At 41.4% G+C, this 27692-nt stretch overlaps 1 protein-coding gene across 1 annotated transcript in view; it reads right to left on the bottom strand.

The window, feature by feature from the left end:
- Window positions 1-27692, bottom strand: part of adamts17 (ADAM metallopeptidase with thrombospondin type 1 motif, 17) — a 448852-nt gene that overhangs the window by 38750 nt on the left and 382410 nt on the right. The window contains exon 22 of the mRNA XM_034184238.1: window positions 8337-8514. Within this exon, the coding sequence (XP_034040129.1) occupies window positions 8337-8514 (178 nt within the window). The remainder of the gene's footprint in view (window positions 1-8336; window positions 8515-27692) is intronic.

A 27692-nucleotide genomic window follows, 5' to 3' on the forward strand; every position in this document is an offset into this window, starting at 1 on the left:
TGGGAACCCCCCAGCAGTCTAAGTCTATAGCAGCATAACTAAGGGATGGTTCAGGGTCACCTGATCCAGCCCTAACTATAAGATTTAGCAAAAAGGAAAGTTTTAAGCCTAATCTTAAAAGTAGAGAGGGTGTCTGTCTCCCTGATCCGAATTGGGAGCTGGTTCCAGAGGAGAGGAGCCTGAAAGCTGAAGGCTCTGCCTCCCATTCTACTCTTAAAAACCCTAGGAACTACAAGTAAGCCTGCAGTCTGATAAGACAAAAATAACAAATGCAACTATAGGAACAATAGACATGAGTGACCATGCCCCAATCTACATTACAATAGAACTGGGAGAAAAATGAAAAAATACACTTTGGAGGTTTAATACCAGTCTGCTCAATGATCCCTTGTTTAAAACAAAAATGACAGGGAATATTAAGACATATTTAGAGGAAAATGATAGGGATGAAACCACTCCACCCATCCTTTGGGATGCAGCAAATGCGGTGATGAGGGGCCAAATTATTGCCATTGCTGCCACGAAAAAGAAACAGAGACAGAAAAAGCTAAATGAACTGCAGGACAAATTAAAACTGCTGGAGGTTGAACATGGCAAATATAAAAATCCTCTCTTGCTTCAGGAAATCAAAAAAATCAGAGACAAAATTAATGATATATCATCACATGCCTGGAAACTTCGGAAACAACAAGCTGAAAAAACAATCTTTAAAATAAGAAAAAAACAGAATAATGAAATTTTAACTAAACAAGATCAAATACAATCTGCTTTCAAAGATTATTACAAAAACCTTTTTCAAAGATTTCTGCAGGTAAAGAAGATGAAATAAAAACCTTTTTGGATGGCCTCAATTTACCCTCCATGTCTGAGGAACAGAATAAAAAATTAGGAGCGGAAATAATGATATTGGAAATACAAAATGCGATTAAAATGTTAAAGAACAACAAGTCCCCTGGGAGTGATGGATTCACCTCAGAGTGGTACAAGGCATTAAAAGAACCACTTATACCACTGCTTTTAACAACATTCAATTGGGCACTCAAAAAAATTCAAATCCCTCCTAGCTGGAAAGAAGCCATCATCTCACTTATACCTAAAGAAGAGAAAGATCTACTAGACTGTGCTTCATATAGGCCAATTTCAGTTTGAATGTGGACTATCGTATATACACCTCAATTATGTCCAAGAGAATGGAAAGGATACTGCCAACTTTAATTCATAATGACTAAACAGGATTCATTTATAGACAGACCAAAGACAATATAAGACGAACCCTGCACATAATGAATCACATTCAAAAACAAAAAACAAAGCAGTAATAATTAGTTTAGACGCCGAAAAGGCATTTGATTCAGTAAGCTGGCTGTACTTATTCCAAGTGTTAAAGAAATTTCAAACAGAAGACGAAATAATACAAAATATTGGGGTCCTATATGATAGTCCGACCTCAAGAATCAAAATTAATGGCTATTTGACAAACACACTGACTCTGGAATGAGTAGTGAGACAGGGTTGTGCCTGGTCCCCACTTTTATTCGCTTTATACTTAGAACCATTAGCCCAATATATTAGACAGACAAATACAATCAAAGGTATAGTAATTAAAAGTATAGAACATAAAATTGTTGTATGGCTGGGGGGCCTGGCTGCCTTTTTGTTTCTGTCTTTTGTTTTTCCTTCCAGGTGGCTTGCATTTGGGACTGAGTGGCTGTGTTGCTGAGGTTATCAGGACCTCACCCTGATCACCTGCGGCTCGTCAGGACTCACAACTGTGGTGCATCTATATGGATTGGAACATGGTGGCATTTAAGACTGGAGTATACAGTGTGTATTTGCCAGAGACTCGACCTTGTGACCAGACGGGTGAGATCGTCGTCTCAAGAGCCATCTCATCATCAGTGGATGCAGAGAACGTCCAGGGTTTGATGCACGGTCTGTGAAAGAGGAGGGGGTGAGGTCTCACGCTCGTCAGCACACTTCCTGAGGTACGTCAGATTTTGTGACTAACGTTTATACAGTCAGTAAATGTGGTGTCCCTCACACCTTATTATATTGAGCTGTACGTTAGTCATGTATCGGCTTCCACTGCAGTGGAGTTTTGTGAACTGGATGTTCCATGCCTGCAGGTTGGGAAGCTGATTAGTAATTAAGCCAGGAAGTGTTTGCTGTTTATGTACACCTTTGAGTGGTCTCTCTGTGTAGAGTGTGGACTCACATAATGGTTCCTTCTTTCACAGACTCGGTTTGTTGCGGCCACCTGGGGGGTGTCGGCGGGGTCCTTGGGTCCGAACGGCTTCTGGCTCCGGACCGTTAGCGCTGCTGGGAGCGCACCGTATCACCACCACGCCAGACCGCACACTCTTTGTTGTTTTTGTATCACATCACTGTTATGTATTAAATTCAGTTAGCCTTTGTACCGTGCTCTGCTTATTTCATACTGGGTCCTTCAAACGCTGGTCGGTTCTCCGAGCTGCGTCCGACACATAACAAAAATTGCATGTTGCAGATCACGTCCTACTATTCCCGACTAATCCTGACACGTCTATACCCAATGTAATAGATTTCCTTCATAAAATTGGCCACTGTCTGGATACAAACTGAATATACAGAAAACTGAAATTCTTTCCTATTGGCAACCCCCTCTAGACTTCAGAAAAACATACCCTTTTAAATGGCAAACCACATCCTTAAATATCTAGTGTGCTCCTTAAGGATCTAAATACAATGTTAACAAAAACTATACTCCTCTTTTTAACAATTAAGAAAGATTTGGAAAAATGGAATCTTATCCCTTACTTGAGCCTAAGCCAAAGGATTGAAATTATAAAAATGAACGTCCTCCCCAGATTTCTACCTGTTCCAGACCCTTCCAATTTCTATTCCAATTCATTTGAGGGTACAACAACCCGTATTCGATTTAAAACTCTACAATTAAAACAAACAAAAAAAAAAAAAGGTGGCTGGGGTTTACCCTGTTTAAAGAATTACTTCATCTCAGCCCAAATCAGAGCTCTGATATATTGGTGTGACTCAAAATACGAAGCTCAATGGAAAAACATTGAATGTAATATATTACCGGATGTTCATGTGCAGGCTCTGATGGTGATGAAAAACAATTGGGTCAGATTGAACAGATTGAGAATCCCTGGATATACTCAGTACTTCATACCTGGAAAAAACTAATCAAACACACAAACTTAACAAGGATGTGAAAATCATAAGCTGGTTTGCTTACGATACAAGTTTGTGCCAAATAAAACAGATCCAAGATTTAAGTTCTGGATAGGGAAAGGCCTAAAAATGTTTTATCAAATTGTTAAAGAAAATTACATAGAAAGCTTTGAAAAGATAAAAGAATCCTTTGGCTTAGAAAATAACGATTTTTACAGGTACTTACAAATAAGAAACTATATAACCTAGAAATTAAACAAAGCAACAAGGACCGTAATCCCCTAATTGATCTTTTTATTAAGGCATATAAGTCAGAACTTTCTGGGGGATAATATCTGAATTATATAACTCCATAAATAACTGGACAATCATTCTACTATCTACATTAAAAATAAATGGGAAAATGAAGGTAATTTTGCTTTAACAAATGAGGAATGGGAAATGATATGTACATCTCAATGGAGGACCACAAACTCTCATACTTGGAAGGAATTTGGCTGGAAAAGTGTATCGCGCTTTTTTTTAACACCATGTCAAAGTACCCACTACTCACAAGGAAACACTCAGTGCTGGAGAGGATGTGGATGCCAAATGGCTCACCACTATCATGTGTTTTGGGAATGTCCTGTAATTCAAAAACTGGATGGAGATTAATAGCACTACACGTATCTATAACACCACCATTCCGCGAGACTTCAAAACTATGTACCTGGGCCTGAAAACTCAGACAACGAACAAAATAAACAAATATTTATGGAATATACTGTTGACAGCAGGAAAGAAAGCTATGAATGAATGAATGGATTTTTCGGCACACACACAAATCCGAAAGAACAGAAACATACCAATAATATGAATGTTATATAAACAAGCCTGTGAGTCCGAAAGGGTGTGGGCAGCAAAGCTTATCAACGCCCACCCCTGCTAGAATGAGTCCAACAATTATAACAGTCATAACAACATATACACAAATTCACAACACACTACATATCAACACAGACATACACTTCAATATTCAATTACATTTCAATTCATGTATAAGTATGTTATGTATAAAGCGCCAAATCACAACAAACTTGGCCCAAGTCACTCCATATTAACCCTGCCGACCCCCAGAGCAAGCACTAGGCAACTGTGGTGAGGAAAAACTCCCTCTTAGGAAGAAACCTCAAGCAGACCAGGCTCTAGGGGTGACCCTCTGCTTGGGCCGTGCATAAATACCTGTATACGTACATACATACACACACATTATATACATATATACACTTATACACACATATACACACTCACATATATACCTATATACATACCCACTAACACATAAATAAATATACACTACATATATACATACATACATTTATACCTACACATATAACCAGCCACCATAACATTCTGCAAAGTTCGGCACCAGAAAAGAGCTCTTATTTCCGCATTTTCTCAAAGTAGCTCTGCTGCTGCTGCTTCAGCGGTAGGGTATAATGCATTATGCATTATGAAGGGGAAGCTGTTTTTGCATAGTCTCTGAAAAAACAAAACCGCAAGACAGCTCTAGGGGTCATTATTTGCACACTGACCACTAGTGTGGTGCTGAGGTGTCATCTACTGCACTGTGCCACCCAAGTCCACAACCGAGGTGGCTCATGTGGGTGAGCAGTTGCAACGCTTTTTGGTAACACTTTACTTGAAGGTATCATTATAATAGTGACATGACACTGTCATAACTTTTACATGACAGTCATGAACGTGTCATAAACATTATGTCAATTTCATAAACATTTTTGACAGCTGTCAAGTGTCATTCGGTTTTGTCATGACAAGTTGACATTTTTTGGGTTGTTTTGGTTGACATTAATCGAAGTGACATTCGGCCCTTGTACTGCCCAGAATGCATTGCAGCTCCAGCAGAGTTTCAGCGTATCACAGCGCATGTAAACAATGGCTAGCGAGGATGTGGATGGCACTGAAACCTATAAAAAGTACACCAGTGACTGTCACACACACTCTGTGACTGGCGAGTGTGGTTAGCGCCACAAAACCAAGTGGGCCCTTGGATTACTAGGGTTTTGAAACCTTCAAGTCTCCAATGCAACAGCCGGATGAAAGGCACGCCATTCAAGCTGGCGTGTTTTAAGGCGGACCTCGACTATAACTGAGTCATCCGGCAGCTCGCTGTAAGCACCCCAATCAGAACCAGCATGTGTCTTTTTTCATTTATGATTTTATTGGAAAAGGATGACATTATTACAAACTTTACATTTGTTTCTTTGTATCCAAAACATTGTCTTTAGTTTTTTAATGGTCTGTTTGAGAACAAAACACCCCCCCCCCCCAAAAAAAAAAGTAAAGAAAAGCCAATAGGGAGCCCACAGTTATAATCATCATCAGGTTGAAAGGAAGATAAATATCTTTGTATACATATACCATATACTTATATACAACCATCCATACAATCATATATACCCTTATATACATTTATATGCCTACAACTGCCATTGTTGTCAATTCAGTCATTTAAGTTTTAATGCTTACATGGAGTCATGTGAAATCATTCCTGATAGGGGATATAAATATATCCATTTATTCCAAATTGAGATGAACTTACCAATTTCGGTTCACAAAGAATCTGTTAATTTTTCCATTTTGAATGTCTCTCTAATAACCTCATACCAATCATCAAGTGTTGAAGGAGCTGGGTTCAGCCATTGCCTAGTAATTGTCTTCTTACTGGCTGCTAAGAGCACTTGCAGCAATTTTGCTATAGTTGTTTGTGAGTGATTGGACAAAAGAGGAAAAAGGCCATCCAGATTGTTACCATTGCAAAGTTCAAAAGCCAGCATCTGTGATGGTATGGGGGTGTGTTAGTGCCCATGGCAAGGGCAATTTACACATCTGTGATGGCACCATCAATGCTGAAAGGTACATCCAGGTTTTGGAGCAACACATGCTGCCATCCGAACAACGTCTTTTTCAGGGATGTCCCTGTTTATTTCAGCAAGACAATGCCAAGCCACATTCTGCACGTGTTACAACAGCATGGCTTCATAGTAAAAGAGTGCTGGTACTAGACTGGCCTGCCTGCAGTCCAGACCTGTCGCCCATTGAAAATGTGTGGCGCATTATGAAGCGCAAAATATGACAACGGAGACCCCGGACTGTTGAACAACTGAAGTCATACATCAAGCGAGAATGGGAAAGAATTCCAACTACAAAAGCTTCAACAATTAGTGTCCTCAGTTCCCAAACACTTATTGAGTGTTGTTAGAAGGAAAGGTGATGTAACACAGTGGTAAACATACCACTGTCCCAGCTTTTTGGAAACATGTTGCAGGCATCCATTTCAAAATGAGCAAATATTTGCACAAAACAATAAAGTTTATCAGTTTGAACATTAAATATCTTGTCTTTGTGGTGTATTCAATTGAATATAGGTTGAAGAGGATTTGCAAATCACTGTATTGTTTTTATTTACATTTTACACAACATCCCCAACTTCATTGGAATTGGGGTTGTACTATACATGCCATAGCATTGGACAGATATCACTGAACTTGCCAAAACTATTCTTTAAGTCTCTTCCTTAACCTGCAATGAGCTCTGAAATATACTGGAACTACATGCAAGTATGTGTAAATCATTTTAAGAGATTAAATCCTATCAAACAACAACATTTGTGGTATAAAACAGTGACTTTATTAATATTTACATGTAAAATGTATTACATGTATATACATGCATGTGCATGCACTACCCCCGGCCCCACCCCCACCTCTGCCCTGCCACTCCTCCCCCCCTCCAGAGGCTGTGCGACTCTGCAGCGGCCTTCACCTCCCCAAGCTTGGCGGTGCAGCATGCTGCTGTGGCCACCTACACCCTCATTGCCTCAATTCGGACGACGGACTGTTTCAAAGTTTAGCGTACATAAACAATAAAATGTAGATGTGTGGTTGTTTTAATTCTGATGTGTGCCATTATTATGTTCAACTAGTAATAATTATGGATTAATTGCTGTATTTTTGTCTGAGGTAATCAGTGTGAAGAATGAATTGCCCTTTTAGGGATCAATAAAGTTGTTTGAATCTTGAATATGCTTCCTTTGTGATTGTATGCTGCTGTACACCAGGGGTACTGACAAACATTCTGATTATTCTCTATTCACTATCTATTCAATATATCAGTGCTGTATGTGGTGACCAGTTAATCTGACATTTTGCGCAGCAGCTTCAAGCACTTCAAAACAGTGTGCATCATATCACTGTGTCTCACAGCATGGTGGTGACGGAACAAACAACAGCGGTACATCCGCTGTGAGGTTTAGAAACATCTTTACTTTTTTTTCTAAATATGTGTGTGTCATCTGACTGTTTGAGCGCTGAGCCAATAGCAGCTAAAACAGAGAACAGCAGTACACTCACAGTGAGTGAAAAAAAATACTAGCATTTTGCTTTAAAAAAATGCACAAATTGTCTTTGTCAGGTTGGCACAACATAAAAGCATGGATAAAACCTTTTTACCTGTCAATCAGGTCGTAGTTTCCACATAATTACATGAGATCTCCATTCTTCCTGCTCACTGTGCAGGCCATGGCTGTAGTCTGGGGAAAGATGGAAGAGCTTCCTCCTCCCCCAAAAAAAGATTTTGGGGGGAGGAGAAAAGATTTTGAATGAAACCAAGCCTGGTTCATGCAACACTAGGTAGGTGTGTTTATACAAGGCTGACCTGGACCTAGAACATTGTGCTTTGGAAGCAGAAAGGTAACTCTGAAACTTACCGCCTATCACTTTAAGCCATACCTGTTTTTCCCCCCTCAGATTTCAGTCACAGACTGCCCTCAGCAGAATTGACAACACTGGATCATAACGCGTGTTGAGTACTTTTCTACAACACCACATTGAAGTCAGGCCCTGATCAGTGGACATACAGTGCACCGGGTTTGACACAGACATACAGTGTTACAAATGTGATGTTCATAGCTTAACGTGTATGTGGTGATGTTCTTAATCTGCATATTTACTGTCTGCTGGTGTTAATGACTTTTCAGAGTGCTGCACGGATGATGGAACTCTCACTTTGATCTGAGTTCCATCATTCAGCTAATCACAATACAAAATAATGACAACAACAACCACAGTTCTAGACTGCACCCGAACTTTTATCTGGAGTCTCACCGAGTCTGGGTGAAGTGATGGTGTTTACGTTGATTTTCTCGTTGCAGGTACCATGGTGACAGGGTCGGTAGGTCAGTGGTCTCAGCGTCACGAGACAGTTATTACCATGGCGACCATTCACTTTGTGCATACACTGAACGACTCTGGACTGCAGGCCCCGCCCACAGGATGATGAGCACTGGAAAAAGACGATAAACATGGTGAGTTCTTGTTGCATGGGTGCTGGTCAGTTTTATTTGGACTGAACATTGTCTACTGATGTCCCATTTGTGTAAATGTGCTGCACAACAATATGTGACCTTGGAACAAATTAACCCAGGGGTCTAGCACTTTTTAAAAAAATCTGAAACAGTGGATTTGGGTCATAGTTTTATACCTGAAAAGAGACAACAGCTTATCCACTGAAAATATAAATTAGACCATATTTACATTGAAACAATGTTCTTGTCTTACATATGGTGATTGATGAGGATTGTGCCAACTGAAAGCATATGAGGGATTCAGTTGAACTGATGTGGGTTGGCTGCAATTAGTTGATCAATCAATCAATCAATTTTTTTATATAGCGCCAAATCACAACAAACAGTTGCCCCAAGGCGCTTTATATTGTAAGGCAAGGCCATACAATAATTATGTAAAACCCCAACGGTCAAAACGACCCCCTGTGAGCAAGCACTTGGCTACAGTGGGAAGGAAAAACTCCCGTTTAACAGGAAGAAACCTCCAGCAGAACCAGGGGCAGGGAGGGGCAGTCTTCTGCTGGGACTGGTTGGGGCTGAGGGAGAGAACCAGGAAAAAGACATGCTGTGGAGGGAGCAGAGATCGATCACTAATGATTAAATGCAGAGTGGTGCATACAGAGCAAAAAGAGAAAGAAACAGTGCATCATGGGAACCCCCCAGTCTACGTCTATAGCAGCATAACTAAGGGATGGTTCAGGGTCACCTGATCCAGCCCTAACTATAAGCTTTAGCAAAAAGGAAAGTTTTAAGCCTAATCTTAAAAGTAGAGAGGGTGTCTGTCTCCCTGATCTGAATTGGGAGCTGGTTCCACAGGAGAGGAGCCTGAAAGCTGAAGGCTCTGCCTCCCATTCTACTCTTACAAACCCTAGGAACTACAAGTAAGCCTGCAGTCTGAGAGCGAAGCGCTCTATTGGGGTGATATGGTACTACGAGGTCCCTAAGATAAGATGGGACCTGATTATTCAAAACCTTATAAGTAAGAAGAAGAATTTTAAATTATATTCTAGAATTAACAGGAAGCCAATGAAGAGAGGCCAATATGGGTGAGACATGCTCTCTCCTTCTAGTCCCTGTCAGTACTCTAGCTGCAGCATTTTGAATTAACTGAAGGCTTTTTAGGGAACTTTTAGGACAACCTGATAATAATGAATTACAATAGTCCAGCCTAGAGGAAATAAACATGAATTAGTTTTTCAGCATCACTCTGAGACAAGACCTTTCTGATTTTAGAGATATGCGTAAATGCAAAAAAGCAGTCCTACATATTTGTTTAATATGCGCATTGAATGACATATCCTGATCAAAAATGACTCCAAGATTTCTCACAGTATTACTAGAGGTCAGGGTAATGCCATCCAGAGTAAGGATCTGGTTAGACACCATGTTTCTAAGATTTGTGGGGCCAAGTACAATAACTTCAGTTTTATCTGAGTTTAAAAGCAGGAAATTAGAGGTCATCCATGTCTTTATGTCTGTAAGACAATCCTGCAGTTTAGCTAATTGGTGTGTGTCCTCTGGCTTCATGGATAGATAAAGCTGGGTATCATCTGCGTAACAATGAAATTTAAGCAATACCGTCTAATAATACTGCCTAAGGGAAGCATGTATAAAGTGAATAAAATTGGTCCTAGCACAGAACCTTGTGGAACTCCATAATTAACTTTAGTCTGTGAAGAAGATTCCCCATTTACATGAACAAATTGTAATCTATTAGATAAATATTCAAACCACCGCAGCGCAGTGCCTTTAATACCTATGGCATGCTCTAATCTCTGTAATAAAAGTTATGGTCAACAGTATCAAAAGCAGCACTGAGGTCTAACAGAACAAGCACACCAGAAAGATCGAAGCATTAAATAATGGTAGGGCTTCCTTGAGCAGCCTGGTAGGAATGGGGTCTAATAGACATGTTGATGGTTTGGAGGAAGTAACTAATGAAAATAACTCAGACAGAACAATCTGAGAGAAAGAGTCTAACCAAAATACCGGCACTGAAAGCAGCCAAAGAGATACATCTTTGGGATGGTTATGAGTAATTTTTTCTCTAATAGTTAAAATTTTATTAGCAAAGAAAGTCATGAAGTCATTACTAGTTAAAGTTAAAGGAATACTCGGCTCAATAGAGCTCTGACTCTTTGTCAGCCTGGCTACAGTGCTGAAAAGAAACCTGGGGTTGTTCTTATTTTCTTCAATTAGTGATGAGTAGTAAGATGTCCTAGCTTTACGGAGGGCTTTTTCCAGGCTAAGTGAAGATCTTCTAAATTAGTGAGACGCCATTTCCTCTCCAACGTACGGGTTATCTGCTTTAAGCTGCGAGTTTGTGAGTTATACCAGGGACCGGGAGTGACATGTTTAGCCGCATGTTCTCCTTGAATTGCTGTGTCTGAGTGGTGTCCAAAAAATGAGGTGGGCTTCATAGATAATTGGCAAAGCTTCTGGGAAAACCTGGTCTTGTTAGGAGAGACGGCATCCATCCCACTTTGGATGGAGCAGCTCTCATTTCTAGAAATCTGGCCAATTTTCTTAAATCCTCCAAACCGTGACTATCCAGGATTGGGACCAGGAAGCAGAGTTGTAGTCTTACACACCTCTCTGCAGCTTCTCTCCCCCTGCCATCCCCTCATTACCCCATCCCGTAGAGACGGTGCCTGCTCCCAGACCACCAATACCAGCAAAAATCTATTTAAGCATAAAATTCAAAAAGAAAAATATATGCACCTTCAACTGCACCACAGACTAAAACAGTTAAATGTGGTCTATTAAACATTAGGTCTCTCTCTTCTAAGTCCTGTTAGTAAATGATATAATAATTGATCAACATTGATTTATTCTGCCACAGAATGCCTTAAGAAACCTGGTTACAGCAGGATGAATATGTAGTTTAAATGAGTCAACACCCCCGAGTCACACTAACTGCCAGAACGCTCGTAGCACGGGCCGAGGCGGAGGATTAGCAGCAATCTTCCATTCCAGCTTATTAATTAATCAAAAACCCAGACAGAGCTTTAATTCATTTGAAAGCTTGACTCTTAGTCTTGTCCATCCAAATTGGAAGTCCCAAAAGCCAGTTTTATTTGTTGTTATCTATCATCCTCCTGGTCGTTACTGTGAGTTTCTCTGTGAATTTTCAGACCGTTTGTCTGACTTAGTGCTTAGCTCAGATAAGATAATTATAGTGGGCGATTTTAACATCCACACAGATGCTGAGAATGACAGCCTCAACACTGCATTTAATCAATTATTAGACTCAACTGGCTTTGCTCAAAATGTAAATGAGTCCACCCACCACTTTAATCATATCTTAGATCTTGTTCTGACTTATGGTATGGAAATTGAAGACTTAACAGTATTCCCTGAAAACTCCCTTCTGTTGATCATTCTTAATAACATTACATTTACTCTGATGGACTACCCAGCAGTGGGGAATAAGTTTCATTACACTAGAAGTCTTTCAGAAAGCACTGTAACTAGGTTTAAGGATATGATTCCTTCTTTATGTTCTCTAATGCCATATACCAACATAGTGCAGAATAGCTACCTAAACTCTGTAAGTGAGATAGAGTATCTCGTCAATAGTTTTACATCCTCATTGAAGACAACTTTGGATGCTGTAGCTCCTCTGAAAAAGAGAGCTTTAAATCAGAAGTGCCTGACTCCGTGGTATAACTCACAAACTCGCAGCTTAAAGCAGATAACCCATAAGTTGGAGAGGAAATGGTGTCTCACTAATTTAGAAGATCTTCACTTAGCCTGGAAAAAGAGTCTGTTGCTCTATAAAAAAAAGCCCTCCGTAAAGCTAGGACATCTTACTACTCATCACTAATTGAAGAAATTAAGAACAACCCCAGGTTTCTTTTCAGCACTGTAGCCAGGCTGACAAAGAGTCAGAGCTCTATTGAACCGAGTATTCCTTTAACTTTAACTAGTAATGACTTCATGACTTTCTTTGCTAATAAAATTTTAACTATTAGAGAAAAATTACTCATAACCATCCCAAAGACGTATCATATCTTTGGCTGCTTTCAGTGATGCCGGTATTTGGTTAGACTCTTTCTCTCAGATTGTTCTGTCTGAGTTATTTTCATTAGTTACTTCATCCAAACCATCAACATGTCTATTAGACCCCATTCCTACCAGGCTGCTCAAGGAAGCCCTACCATTATTTAATGCTTCGATCTTAATATGATCAATCTATCTTTATTAGTTGGCTATGTACCACAGGCTTTTAAGGTGGCAGTAATTAAACCATTACTTAAAAAGCCATCACTTGACCCAGCTATCTTAGCTAATTATAGGCCAATCTCCAACCTTCCTTTTCTCTCAAAAATTCTTGAAAGGGTAGTTGTAAAACAGCTAACGATCATCTGCAGAGGAATGGTCTGCAGGATTGTCTTACAGACATAAAGACATGGATGACCTCTAATTTCCTGCTTTTAAACTCAGATAAAACTGAAGTTATTGTACTTGGCCCCACAAATCTAAGAAACATGGTGTCTAACCAGATCCTTACTCTGGATGGCATTACCCTGACCTCTAGTAATACTGTGAGAATCTTGGAGTCATTTTTGATCAGGATAGTCATTCAAAGCGCATATTAAACAATATGTAGGACTGCTTTTTGCATTTAGACAATACTCTAAAATTAGAAAGGTCTTGTCTCAGAGTGATGCTGAAAAACTAATTCATGCATTTTTTCCTCTAGGCTGGACTATTGTAATTCATTATTATCAGGTTGTCCTAAAAGTTCCCTGAAAAGCCTTCAGTTAATTCAAAATGCTGCAGCTAGAGTACTAACGAGGACTAAAAGGAGAGAGCATATCTCACCCATATTGGCCTCTCTTCACTGGCTTCCTGTTAATTCTAGAATAGAATTTAAAATTCTTCTTCTTACTTATAAGGTTTTGAATAATCAGGTCCCATCTTATCTTAGGGACCTCATAGTACCATATCACCCCAATAGAGCGCTTCGCTCTCAACTGCAGGCTTACTTGTAGTTCCTAGGGTTTGTAAGAGTAGAATGGGAGGCAGAGCCTTCAGCTTTCAGGCTCCTCTCCTGTGGAACCAGCTCCCAATTCGGATCAGGGAGACAGACACCCTCTCTACTTTTAAGATTAGGCTTAAAACTTTCCTTTTTGCTAAAGCTTATAGTTAGGGCTGAATCAGGTGACCCTGAACCATCCCTTAGTTATGCTGCTATAGACTTAGACTGCTGGGGGGTTCCCATGATGCACTGAGTGTTTCTTTCTCTTTTTGCTCTGTATGCACCACTCTGCATTTAATCATTAGTGATTGATCTCTGCTCCCCTCCACAGCATGTCTTTTTCCTGGTTCTCTCCCTCAGCCCCAACCAGTCCCAGCAGAAGACTGCCCCTCCCTGAGCCTGGTTCTGCTGGAGGTTTCTTCGTGTTAAAAGGGAGTTTTTCCTTCCCACTGTCGCCAAGTGCTTGCTCACAGGGGGTCGTTTTGACCATTGGGGTTTTTACGTAATTATTGTATGGTCTTGCCTTACAATATAAAGTGCCTTGGGGCAACTGTTTGTTGTGATTTGGTGCTATATAAATAAAATTGATTGATTGATTATTCATCAACCTCTTGTTCTTGCTACTCTGCAGTTTTCCTCTGGGCCTATAAAAAGGGGCATACTGGTGATAACTTTCTTGACCGAGCTCCTGTCCTCATTCTTGCTTGCTGTCCCACTGGAGACACTCCAGGAACCCGTATGTACAAACACACTGGATGACTGGCTGCTGACACTGGTAACTCATAAGACCGTGCCCCTGCAACTCGCCAATCACATGACCAGCTCCAATTTCACAGAATGTTGTTGTGCTGGGGCCCCTTGGGGTTTGCTATTGTCCTGGGTTAAGAAAAGATCAAGGGTTTTAATGACTCAGCCACTAGAAGTATATCTATATGAGGTGAAAGTGTTGAACTTATAGAAGATTCACTTATCTCTGTAGTAACATTCATGTTTTGGGTCCTCGTCTTTTGAGACAGAGAGACAGTTGGGAAGCGCTTAGGGATTCATGAGGTCGCTGGACAGAGGTGTTTTGTTAAGCCAACATGTTTGCAGGAGAATTAAAGTCTTTAACGTGCCGGTTCTACCTGTCTTAGTAAATGGTTGTGAGACCTGTACCCTAACCAGTAACCCAAGGTGATGAGTGGATGTCTTTGGTACTAGGTCTCTTCAGAGGATCCTTGCATAATGCTGGAATGACACGTTTCAAACAAGCCGTTACTCAGAAAAACTGGGAGAGGAGTTTCCCTTGCATTGTGAGGGAGTGTCAGCTTTGACATTTTGGCCATAAGGCATGTTTGTCGAGACACACACAGTTGCATGAATGTCAAGTACCCCAATGGCTGGAGAAGGCCAAGGGGATAGCTAAATTTCTCATGGCTGTAGCAGATAGATGAATATTTTAGAGACATGAGGATGGATTGGTTCCCTACCTGGGTTGTCACCATGAAGAATAACCCAAGGCGGTTACGTGGTGTGGATGTGGCAAAGTGCAGCACCAGCACAGGCTCCCACATTTGACTTGGGGTTTCTGTGGCTTTGACAGCATGATTCACATATCACATGGGCATCAGGGAAAATCACAGGTGGGACCCCAGTGCACAGCTACATGTTTTGCTAATTTGCCAAGTCTTCCAGTTGCCAGCAGTCTGCATCCTCATCCACACATCTCAGAGGTTCCTATGGAATGCCACAACCTAATGACAATGTTCATGTTATGTTCAGACCGGGCGGAGAACCGACCAGTGTTTGACAGGACCCAGTATAAAATAAGCAGAGCATGGTACAAAGGATAACAGAATTTAATAACAGTGAGTGCTAAATAATAACAAATGATGCGCGGTCTGGCGAGGTGGAATAACGTGCGCTCCAGCAGCACAAACGGTCCGGAGCCAGAACAGTTCGGACCCAAGGACCCCGCCGACACCCCCCAGGTGGCCGCGACCAACCGAGTCTATGAAAGAAGAAACCATCATGTGAGTCCACCACTCCACACACAGAGAGACCACTCAAAGGTGTACATAAACAGCAAACACTTCCTGGCTTAATCACCAATCAGCTTCCACCCTGCAGGCAAGGAACACCCAGTTCAATTCTCCACTGCAGTGGAAGCTGATTAAACTAACATAACAGCTCAATATAAGGTGTGAGGGACACCACATTACTGACTGTACTCATGTTAGTCACAAAACCTATAAAGTACCTCAGGAAGTGTGCTGACGAGCGTGAGACCTCACCCCCTCCTCTTTCACAGACCATGGCATCAAACCTGGTACGGTCTCTGCATCCATGATGATGAGATGGCTCTCTAGACGACGATCTCACTTGTCTGGTCACAAGGTCGAGTCTCTGGCAAATACACACTGTGTACTCCAGACTTAAATGCAACCATGCCCCAATCCATAAAGATGCACCACAGCTGTGAGTCCTGACGAGCTGCACATGACAAGCTTCAGGTGATCAGGGTGAGGTCCTGATAACTCAGCCACACAGCCACTCAGTCCTGAACGCATGCCACCTGGAAGGAAAAACAAAAGACAGAAAACAGAAGACAAACAAAAGCCAGCCAGGCACGCCAGGCACCCCAGCCACAACAGTTCAGCAAATGTACCCCTGAAGTTTCTTGTGGCAACTACAATCTGGCAGACCTTGAGTATGACCATGACGCCACCCTACCTGCTAATGAACTGTTTGACAAAGAAGCCAAGAAGCTTGGTCTTAGCATCAACTGGTCTAAGACTGAGTTATGTACATCCGAGAAGGCCTCATTCCCATGCCTCTCATTTTCAACCAAGTCACGGTAAATGTTGTCTCTACTTTTAAATACCTGGGTTCAAAAGTCTCCAAGATAGGTGACCTAAAACCAGAGATGGCCCAAAGAAGTACACAGGCCTCAGATGCAGTCATTATGGAGCCCTCCTTGGTGCAATCATCACATCTGACAAAGGACAAAACTGCATTTACAACTCTTCTGTGGTACCAGTCCTCCTGTACAGATTGAGAACCTGGCTGTTGAATAACACACTGGCAGTCTTTGATAGCAGAGCCCCACCCGTTGGTCATATGGGCATACCAATGGGGATGCCCATATGACCAACGAAGAGCTCAGAGAGCTGACCCAGTAACCCCTCACTTCTAGCCAAGCAGCAATGTGATGAGCTCGATAGCATGGCCACATCTTGCATCTCCCATCTGAATACCCCACCAGGGCCATCATGGACTTAAACTGCAATGCAACCAATGCAACAAGCTAGATTTACACAACACCTACTATCTGGTGAGGAAAAGGGAGAGGGATGAGTGGAAAAAAGCTTTTAACACTCCCAGTATGAATGGACCCAAAGTTGCAGGAGCAGAGTGACTGTGATGATGGGAAGAAAGTAGAGGGCTGAAGCTCCAGTTGAAGAAGCGGGGCTGCTGTTGAGCCATAAGGTGCTTGTGGGAATGGTTACCAAGGGAAGAGTGGGTCTTGGTGACACTGAGATTTCACAGCTTGGCAAAGCACAAGGGAAAGAATGAAGAAGTCTCATCTTAGTCATGAAAAAATGGTCGGTGATAAATATTTTATCTCGTATCATCTGATGAAATTAACACTAATTCTGTGTCTCATGACCCATTGTTTGAAACCACCAATGACATAATATCTTAATATTTTCCAAGAATTAAACTAATCAGGATTAGAATCATGCTATCAGACCTGCAACCATGTGTCTCGAACACTCGAGTGAAAAGGGGACAGACCTGACGCTACCACTCAGATGTGACCACATCAGATCTGGTCATTTTAATTCACAAATAGTCTGTGATATTAAACAGTAAATGAATTAAATTTAGTTTCTTTTTACCCGTTTGAGTGGCTCATTTTCATTGTGTTTAGTGTGCTGCTGCTTTTTCAAAATCACTGTGTTGATCACTTGCACCCAGTGCACACGTGAGTCTCATGTTTGCAGGGCCAATCAAAGTTTTTGTCTCACCTCCTGTTTCACATAATTCCATTCTGTAATTGTAGTTTTCCTTTTTGTTCTTTGCATTTCTTCCTGTATTTGCTTATAGATGGTCAGGTTTCCTCTGAAGTTATTAGCTTAACATGTTTGGTTCACTCACGTGCAGGTCGGTGCACACTGGGCTTGTCATGCATGTGTGTGTGCATGCCCGTGAGTTGTGGTGTTCTCTCAGAATGACAAAAATCACTGTGGTGCCCAAATAAACTCTGTGTGTGAGGAACCCTGACAGTAATCACAGAACAAATGAATTTACATGATGGAAGTCCGTCTGTAGGTGGACATCTTGCAACTGTGGAGGTGTGTCTATAAAGGACAGACCAGATAGGACTGGTGCACTGTGGCTGTGAAGGCAGATCCTGTCAGCACCTGCTCTTAAGTTTTATATTGGAGACTGATCCATATTCCCACTTGCAAAGGGTAAAGCTCCAGCTGTGGGCATCAAAGTGCCAAAATGTTGGTTTGTTTTCAAATACTATTTTCTGATTGGACTCATTCAGTGTTTGTGCAAATTTATATCTGAAAGCAGCACGAGCAGCACTGTTTGCTCGTACCTTGTGGGATTAATAAAGTTGTTGGGGGTTCCAACATGGCGCGGGTGTAACTGGTCGCACACCTGTGTCTCTCTGCCGAAACTGAACAAAAATCCTTATTATTCCCGAAAAAAAAAAGAAAAGAAAGGGACGACATGTATTGTGGTATGGCAAGCTTGAGGAAGTCTCTGAAAGTGAAAACTTCAATGACATCCAGGCAGCCTAAACTGACGGACTCCAGCCTCCGAGAGAAGTTAGTCCCACAAGCTAACGTTAACATGACGGAGCATACGTCTCCACACAGCGGACTCACAAATGAGGGCCCCCCTGCATCCGAGCTTGCGGCTGGGGAAAGGCGACGAAAGATACGGCGCTGGACAAAATCATGGCTATACTGGTCGAGCTCAAGGCACAAATGGTGTCCATCAAAGCTGAACTAAAGACAGAATACAATGCGAGATTTGACCAAATTAACGCGGAGTTAAAGAGCTAAAAGGAGACCTGGGTGGGTGTGATCAGCGTGTAACCGAGACGGAGCAACGTATTTCGGACAACACAGACGGGCTGACTGAGTTGAAAGCTGAGGTGAAATCTCTGCAGGCTGAAAACAATATTATGAAGAGGAACTTCTGGATCTTGAATCGAGAGGACGCAGGGGGAATTTAATACTTCATGGGATCCCAGAATCTGAGGAAAGGGGAGAGGATACTGAAGATTTTCTTGAGCGTATTATCCGGAGATTCTGACTGGGCTCCAAGTAATGCCCCCCACTTTCACGATAGAGAGAGCGCACAAACTGGGGCAAAAAAGAAGAGAAACAGACCCACCCAGGCCACTGATCATGCGTTTCCTGAATCATCTGGACAGGGAACGTGTCCTGCAGGCCGCACGGACCAAGAAAGATCTGTTTTATGGAAATGGGAGAGTTTTCTTCACGCCAGACCTGGCAGATGGAGTGCGCCAGCAATGCGCAGAATCTCGTCACGTCTGTGAGGAGTTTAAGAGAAGGAACCCTGATTCGGCTTTGCATTTCCTGCTACTTTTTTGGTAACATTTGAAGGTAAAAAAAATACTCCCTTAAAACACAGAAGGAAGCAGAGGAATTCGTTAAGAAGATGCGGAGTTCAGAGAAGTAGAATATGACTTTATAACCCAGCAAAACGCACTCATGGGCTCAGTTTACTGATAAATTTGAAACTTGTGCCTGGTTTTTTTTATATGGACAAGGTTTACCTATGTAACATTTTTCTTTTTCAACTAAGTTGAAAGTCTCTATGAGACTTAAACTATATTCAATGTTATGCATAACTATATAGTGTTATTATGTTCAGCTCTTAAAGTCTTTCTTTTAAACTTACTGTCAGTTCAATTTAAGTAAGAGCTCCATGTTAATATCTAGAGACTAACCTAATAATAAGTAAGTAAGTAAGCTTTATTTATAAAGCGCCTTTCACAGACCAGGGTCACAAAGCGCTGCACATGGCATACAAAAATAATCTAAAAATAACATACGAAAACAATAAAATACAATATTAGGCTAAAAGCTAACTTAAAGAAATGCGTCTTTAGTTGCCTTCTAAACGTATCTATACAATCCAGAGAACGAAGGGCACAATAATAACTTGTTTCTGATCACTCTACACCAGTTCAAATGCTAATCAATTTGTTTGGGAATATATGAATGAAGTTAAGTCAAGTGGAAATAGGCGGGAGATCACAGCAGCTTAGGGAGAGGTTCTGCCAATTTTTTTTTACGTTTTCACTGAGAACTGCTGAAGGAAGACTCCCTGGAGGGCCCTTCCTAGGGTAAGGTTTTCCCTCCAACTTTCTTTTTTTTCCTTTCAAATGTTTTTTGATCGGGTTTTGGATTCAGTTTTTTTTTTACATCAATCAATCAATCAAACTTTTTTCTTATATAGCGCCAAATCACAACAAACAGTTGCCCCAAGGTGCTCCATATTGTAAGGCAAGGCCATACAATAATTATGAAAAACCCCAACGGTCAAAACGACCCCCTATGAGCAAGCACTTGGCCACAGTGGGAAGGAAAAACTCCCTTTTAACAGGAAGAAACCTCCAGCAGAACCAGGCTCAGGGAGGGGCAGTCTTCTGCTGAGACTGGTTGGGGCTGAGGGAAAGAACCAGAAAAAAGACATGCCGAGAAGGGAGGCAGAGATCGATCACTAATGATTAAATGCAGAGGTGATGCATACGGAGCAAAAGAAACAGTGCATCATGGGATCCCCCCCACAGTCCTACGTCTAAAGCAACATAACCAAGGGATGGTCCAGGGTCACCCGATCCAGCCCTAACTATAAGCCTTAGCCGAAAAGGAAAGTTTTTAAGCCTAATCTTAAAAGTAGAGAGGGTATCTGTCACCCTGATCTGAATTGGAGCTGGTCCACAGGAGAGGAGCCTGAAAGCTGAAGGCTCTGCCCTCCCATTCTACTCTTACAAACCCTAGGAACTACAAGTAAGCCCGCAGTCTGAGAGCGAAGAACTCTAATGGGGTAATATGGTACTACGAGGTCCCTAAGATAAGATGGGACCTGATTATTCAAAACCTTATAAGTAGAAGAAGAACTTTTAAATTCTATTCTAGAATTAACAGGAAGCCAATGAAGAGAGGCCAACACGGGTGAGATATGCTCTCTCCTGCTAGTCCCCGTCAGTACTCTAGCTGCAGCATTCTGAACCAACTGAAGGCTTTTTAGGGAACTTTTAGGACAACCTGATAATAATGAATTACAATAGTCCAGCCTAGAGGAAATAAATGCATGAATTAGTTTTTCAGCATCACTCTGAGACAAGACCTTTCTGATTTTAGAGATATTGCGTAAATGCAAAAGGCAGTCCTACATATTTGTTAATATGTGCTTTGAATGACATATCCTGATCAAAAATGACTCCAAGATTTCCACAGTATTACTAGAGATCAGGGAAATGCCATCCAGAGTAACGATCTGGTTAGACACCATGCTTCTAAGATTTGTGGGGCCAAGTACAATAACTTCAGTTTTATCTGAGTTTAAAAGCAGGAAATTAGAGGTCATCCATGTCTTTATGTCTGTAAGACAATCCTGCAGTTTAGCTAATTGGTGTGTATCCTCTGGCTTCATGGATAAATAAAGCTGGGTATCATCTGCGTAACAATGACAATTTAAGCAATGCCGTCTAATAATACTGCCTAAGGGAAGCATGGTATAAAGTGAATAAAATTGGTCCTAGCACAGAACCTTGTGGAACTCCATAATTAACTTTAGTCTGTGAAGAAGATTCCCCATTACATGAACAAACTGTAATCTATTAGACAAATATGATTCAAACCACTGCAGCGCAGTGCCTTTAATACCTATGACATGCTCTAATCTCTGTAATAAAATTTTATGGTCAACAGTATCAAAAGCAGCACTGAGGTCCAACAGAACAAGCACAGAGATAAGTCCACTGTCCGAAGCCATAAGAAGATCATTTGTAACCTTCACTAATGCTGTTTCTGTACTATGATGAATTCTAAAACCTGACCTGAACTCTTCAAATAGACCATTCCTCTGCAGGTGATCAGTTAGCTGTTTACAACTACCCTCTCAAGAATCTTTGAGAGAAAAGGAAGGTTGGAGATTGGCCTATAATTAGCTAAGATAGCTGGGTCAAGTGATGGCTTTTTAAGTAATGGTTTAATTACTGCCACCTTAAAGGCCTGTGGTACATAACCAACTAACAAAGATAGATTGATCATATTTAAGATTGAAGCATTAAATAATGGTAGGACTTCCTTGAGCAGCATGGCAGGAATGGGGTCTAATAAACATGTTGATGGTTTAGATGAAGTAACTAATGAAATAACTCAGACAGAACAATCGGAGAGAAAGAGTCTAACCAAATACCGGCATCACTGAAAGCAGCCAAAGATAACGATACATCTTGGGATGGTTATGAGTAATTTTTTCTCTAATAGTCAAAATTTTGTTAGCAAAGAAAGTCATGAAGTCATTACTAGTTAAAGTTAATGGAATACTCAGCTCAATAGAGCTCTGACTCTTTGTCAGCCTGGCTACAGTGCTGAAAAGAAACCTGGGGTTGTTCTTATTTTCTTCAATTAGTGATGAGTAGAAAGATGTCCTAGCTTACGGAGGGCTTTTTTATAGAGCAACAAACTCTTTTTCCAGGCTAAGTGAAGATCTTCTAAATTAGTGAGACGCCATTTCCTCTCCAACTTACGGGTTATCTGCTTTAAGCTACGAGTTTGTGAGTTATACACCGGAGTCAGACACTTCTGATTTAAAGCTCTCTTTTTCAGAGGAGCTACAGCATCCAAAGTTGTCTTCAATGAGGATTGTAAAACTATTGACGAGTACTCTAACTCCCTTACAGAGTTTAGGTAGCTACTCTGCTCTGTGTTGGTATATGACATTAGAGAACATAAAGAAGGAATCATATCCTTAAACCTAGTTACAGCGCTTTCTGAAAGACTTCTAGTGTAATGAAACTTATTCCCCACTGCAGGGTAGTCCATCAGGGTAAATGTAAATGTTATTAAAAAATGATCAGACAGAAGGGAGTTTTCAGGAATACTGTTAAGTCTTCTATTTCCCATACCATAAGTCAGAACAAGATCTAAAATATGATTAAAGTGGTGGGTGGACTCATTTACTTTTTGAGCAAAGCTGATAGAGTCTAATAATAGATTAAATGCAGTGTTGAGGCTGTCATTCTCAGCATCTGTGTGGATGTTAAAATCGCCCACTATAATTATCTTATCTGAGCTAAGCACTAAGTCAGACAAAAGGTCTGAAAATTCACAGAGAAACTCACAGTAACGACCAGGTGGACGATAGATAATAACAAATAAACTGGTTTTGGGGACTTCCAATTTGGATGGACAAGACTAAGAGACAAGCTTCAAATGAATTAAAGCTCTGTCTAGATTTTTGATTAATTAATAAGCTGGAATGGAAAGATTGCTGCTCATCGTCTGCCCCGGCCCGTGCTACGAGCATTCTGACAGTTAGTGTGACTCGGGGGTGTTGACTCATTTAAACTAACATATTCATCCTGCTGTAACCAGGTTTCTGTTAGGCAGAATAAATCAATACGTTGATCAATTATTATATCATTTACCAACAGGGACTTAGAAGAGAGACCTAATGTTTAATAGACCACATTTAACTGTTTTAGTCTGTGGTTGCAATTGAAGGTGTTATATTATTTTTTCTTTTTGAATTTTTATGCTTAAATAGATTTTTGCTGGTTATTGGTGGTCTGGGAGCAGGCACCGTCTCTACGGGGATGGGGTAATGAGGGGATGGCAGGGGGAGAGAAGCTGCAGAGAGGTGTATAAGACCACAGCTCTGCCTCCTGGTCCCAACGCTAGACAGTCACAGTTTGGAGGATCCAAAAAATTGGCCAGATTTCTAGAAATGAGAGCTGCTCCCTCTAAAGTGGGATGGATGCCGTCTCTCCTAACAAGACCAGGTTTTCCCCAGAAGCTTTGCCAATTATCAATGAAGCCCACCTCATTTTTTGGACACCACTCAGACAGCCAGCAATTCAAGGAGAACATGCGGCTAAACATGTCACTCTCCGGTCCGATTGGGGAGGGGCCCAGAGAAAACAACAGAGTCCGACATTGTTTTCGCAAAGTTACACACCGATTTAATGTTAATTTTAGTGACCTCCGATTGGCGTAACCGAGTGTCATTACTGCCGACGTGAATTACAATCTTACCAAATTTACGCTTAGCCTTAGCCAGCAATTTCAAATGTCCTTCGATGTCGCCTGCTCTGGCCCCCGGAAGACAATTGACAATGGTTGCTGGTGTCGCTAACTTCACATTTCTCAAAACAGAGTCGCCAATAACCAGAGTTTGATCCTCGGCGAGTGTATCGTCGAGTGGGGAAAAACCGGTTAGAGATGTGAACGGGTTGACGGTGTACACGGGGCTTCTGTTTAGGGCTACGCTTCCTCCTCACAGTCACCAGTCAGCCTGCTTTCCCGACTGCACGGGATCTGCCAGGGGGTAACTAACGGCGGCTAAGCTACCTTGGTCCGCACCGACTACAGGGGCCTGGCTAGCTGTAGAATTTTCCAACGGTGCGGAGCCGAGCCTCCAATTCGCCCAGCCTGGCCTCCAAAGCTACGAATAAGCTGCACTTATTACAAGTACCGTTACTGCTAAAGGAGGCCGAGGAATAACTAAACATTCACATCCAGAGCAGAAAAGTGCGGGAGAGACAGGAGAAGCCGCCATGCTAAACCGGCTAAGAGCTAGTAGCTGCGCTAAGCTAGCGGATTCCTAAAAAACACACAAAGTGAATAATGTGCAAATAATCCAGAGGTGATCAGCAGAAGGAGTGCCCCAATCAAGGCACCAAACAGGCCATGAAGCAGCACAGGCAACGCACGACAACAGCGAACGCACGACAACGGTGCTAAAATAAAATAAAAATTTAAAAAATAAAAAAATAAAACGAAAGCGTTAGCAAGCTAGTTAGCTTGCCAACGCTAATGAAAGTTAGCTGATAAAAAGTGCTCCGTCGCAATGTTTCGACCGTTAGAGGTCTTCCTAGGCGTTGGAGCACAGTAAAAAAGTAAAAAAATAAAAATAAAAAAATAAAAAAAAATAAAAAAAATAAAAAGGTAAAAAAAGTAAAAAGTCTTGAAAAAGACTGTTAGTTCAAGTCCAAAGCAGCAGGTAGCAGTCTCTGTGTAACAGTCCCAACAGAGAGCCAAAATTCTGATCAGTTAGTACAGTTGCCTGAAACACACAGCCATCAGGGACCAGGGCTGACAAACACTTCTACATGAATCCTTTTTCTTTCTTTTTTCACTATGTTCTGCTTATTACTGTTCCTGTGTTCATGTGTTCTATTTGACTAGAGAGTATCACAATATTGACAGAATAACAAAGGTGAAATTACACAAGTACATCACTGGCATCTGAAAAAATACATATAGCATCCTTTATATCAATGGCTTATTGAGCCTAATCAAAAGGTCAAAAATATTAACGAAAATGAAAAAAGAAAAGATAGATATCGTATACGAGGGCTGTCAATAAAGTATAGGTCCTTTTTATTTTTTTCAAAAACTATATGAATTTCATTCATATGTTTTTACGCCAGACATGCTTGAACCCTGGTGCGCATGCGTGAGTTTTTCCACGCCTGTCGTTGACGTCATCCGCCTGTGAGTACTCCTTGTGGGAGGAGTCGTCCAGCCCCTCGTCGGAATTCCTTTGTCTGAGAAGTTGCTGAGAGACTGGCGCTTTGTTTGATCAAAATTTTTTCTAAACCTGTGAGGCACACTCGAAGTGGACACGGTTCGAAAAATTAAGCTGGTTTTCGGTGAAAATGTGAACGCTGATGAGAGACTTTGAGGTGATTACTGTCGCTTTAAGGACTTCCCACGGAGCGGGACGTCGCGCAGCGCTCCCAGGCGCCGTCGTCAGCCTGTTTCAAGCTGAAAACCTCCACATTTCAGGCTCTATTGATCCAGGACGTCGTGAGAGACAGAGAAGTTTCAGAAGAAGTTGGTTTCAGCACTTTTATCCGAATATTCCACTGTTAAAGGAATTTTTTAATGAAAGACGTGTGGACGGATTGCAGCGTCGGCTCGCAGCCACCACCGACGCTCCGCCACAGGAAAAACACCTCTGTTGGAAGCCTTAAGGACAAGTTGAACATGCCCCAACTGTTAAACAATTTCTCAGATACTCACTCCACTGAAAGCCATCAAAAGCCGCCTGGATTTACAAATGGTTATCACACGGAGGTGGTTTTTCCCGCCGCGGCCTGCGTCCTGCCGCGCGGACCCGTCCGCACGTCTTTCATTAAAAACATCTCTAACAGTAGAATATCCGGATAAAACCGACTTCTTCTGAAACTTCTCTGTTCTCTCACGACGTCCTAGATCAATAGAGCCTGAAATGTGGAGGTTTTCAGCTTGAAACAGGCTGACGACGGCGCCTGGGAGCGCTGCGCGACGTCCCGCTCCGTGGGAAGTCCTTAAAGCGACAGTATCACCTCAAAATCTCTCATCAGCCGTTAAAAGTTTCACCGAAAACCAGCTTAATTTTTCGAACCGTGTCCACTTCGATGTGCCTCACAGGTTTAGAAAAAATTTTGATCAAACAAAGCTCCAGTCTCTCAGCAACTTCTCAGACAAAGGAATTCCGACGAGGGGCTGGACGACTCCTCCCACAAGGAGTGCTCACAGGCGAATGACATCACCGACAGGCGTGGAAAAACTCACGCATGCGCACGAGGGTTCAAGCATGTCTGACGCAAAAACATATGAATGAAATCCATATAGTTTTTGAAAAAAATAAAAAGGACCTATACTTTATTGACAGTCCTCGTACCTTCAAGAAACTCATCTAAATGAAATAAAACATTCAAAATTAACTAGATTCGGCTATACTAAATTGTACTCCTCCTCATACATGGGTAAACATAAAAGAGGAGTGGCAATTCTGATCTCAAGTTGATTATTATTTGAACAGAGTTTTATACATAAAGATAAGGAAGGCAGATATATTCTGATTAAAGGGAATATTAATGGAGACTTGATCACTTTGCTAAATGTATATGCGCCCAGGAAGCGATATCACTTTCTACACTAATGTTTTAGATTTAATAGCCAACTACTCTGAGGGAATGCTAATATGTGGTGGTGACTTCAACTTACATATTCAACCCTCCTTGGACGTATCAAACTCAAAGGTAACCACAAAAGTAATACATAGTAAATTCCACAAATCAATAAAAAATATTGGGCTAATTGATATTTGGAGGGAAATAAACCCCAATACTCGCCAATATACCCATTTCTCCAATCCACACACAGTCTATACTAGAATAGATTACTTTTTTATTTTTAAAAACGATAAATAAAAATCAAATCAAATCAATTTTATTTATATAGCGCCAAATCACAACAAACAGTTGCCCCAAGGCACTTTATATTGTAAGGCAAAGCCATACAATAATTACGGAAAAACCCCAACGGTCAAAACGACCCCCTGTGAGCAAGCACTTGGCGACAGTGGGAAGGAAAAACTCCCTTTTAACAGGAAGAAACCTGTGCATCATGGGAACCCCCCAGCAGTCTAAGTCTATAGCAGCATAACTAAGGGATGGTTCAGGGTCACCTGATCCAGCCCTAACTATAAGATTTAGCAAAAAGGAAAGTTTTAAGCCTAATCTTAAAAGTAGAGAGGGTGTCTGTCTCCCTGATCCGAATTGGGAGCTGGTTCCAGAGGAGAGGAGCCTGAAAGCTGAAGGCTCTGCCTCCCATTCTACTCTTAAAAACCCTAGGAACTACAAGTAAGCCTGCAGTCTGATAAGACAAAAATAACAAATGCAACTATAGGAACAATAGACATGAGTGACCATGCCCCAATCTACATTACAATAGAACTGGGAGAAAAATGAAAAAATACACTTTGGAGGTTTAATACCAGTCTGCTCAATGATCCCTTGTTTAAAACAAAATGACAGGGAATATTAAGACATATTTAGAGGAAAATGATAGGGATGAAACCACTCCACCCATCCTTTGG

The sequence above is a fragment of the Thalassophryne amazonica genome, chromosome 2, assembly GCF_902500255.1.
Source record: "Thalassophryne amazonica chromosome 2, fThaAma1.1, whole genome shotgun sequence".
NCBI classification, from domain to species: Eukaryota; Metazoa; Chordata; class Actinopteri; order Batrachoidiformes; family Batrachoididae; genus Thalassophryne; species Thalassophryne amazonica.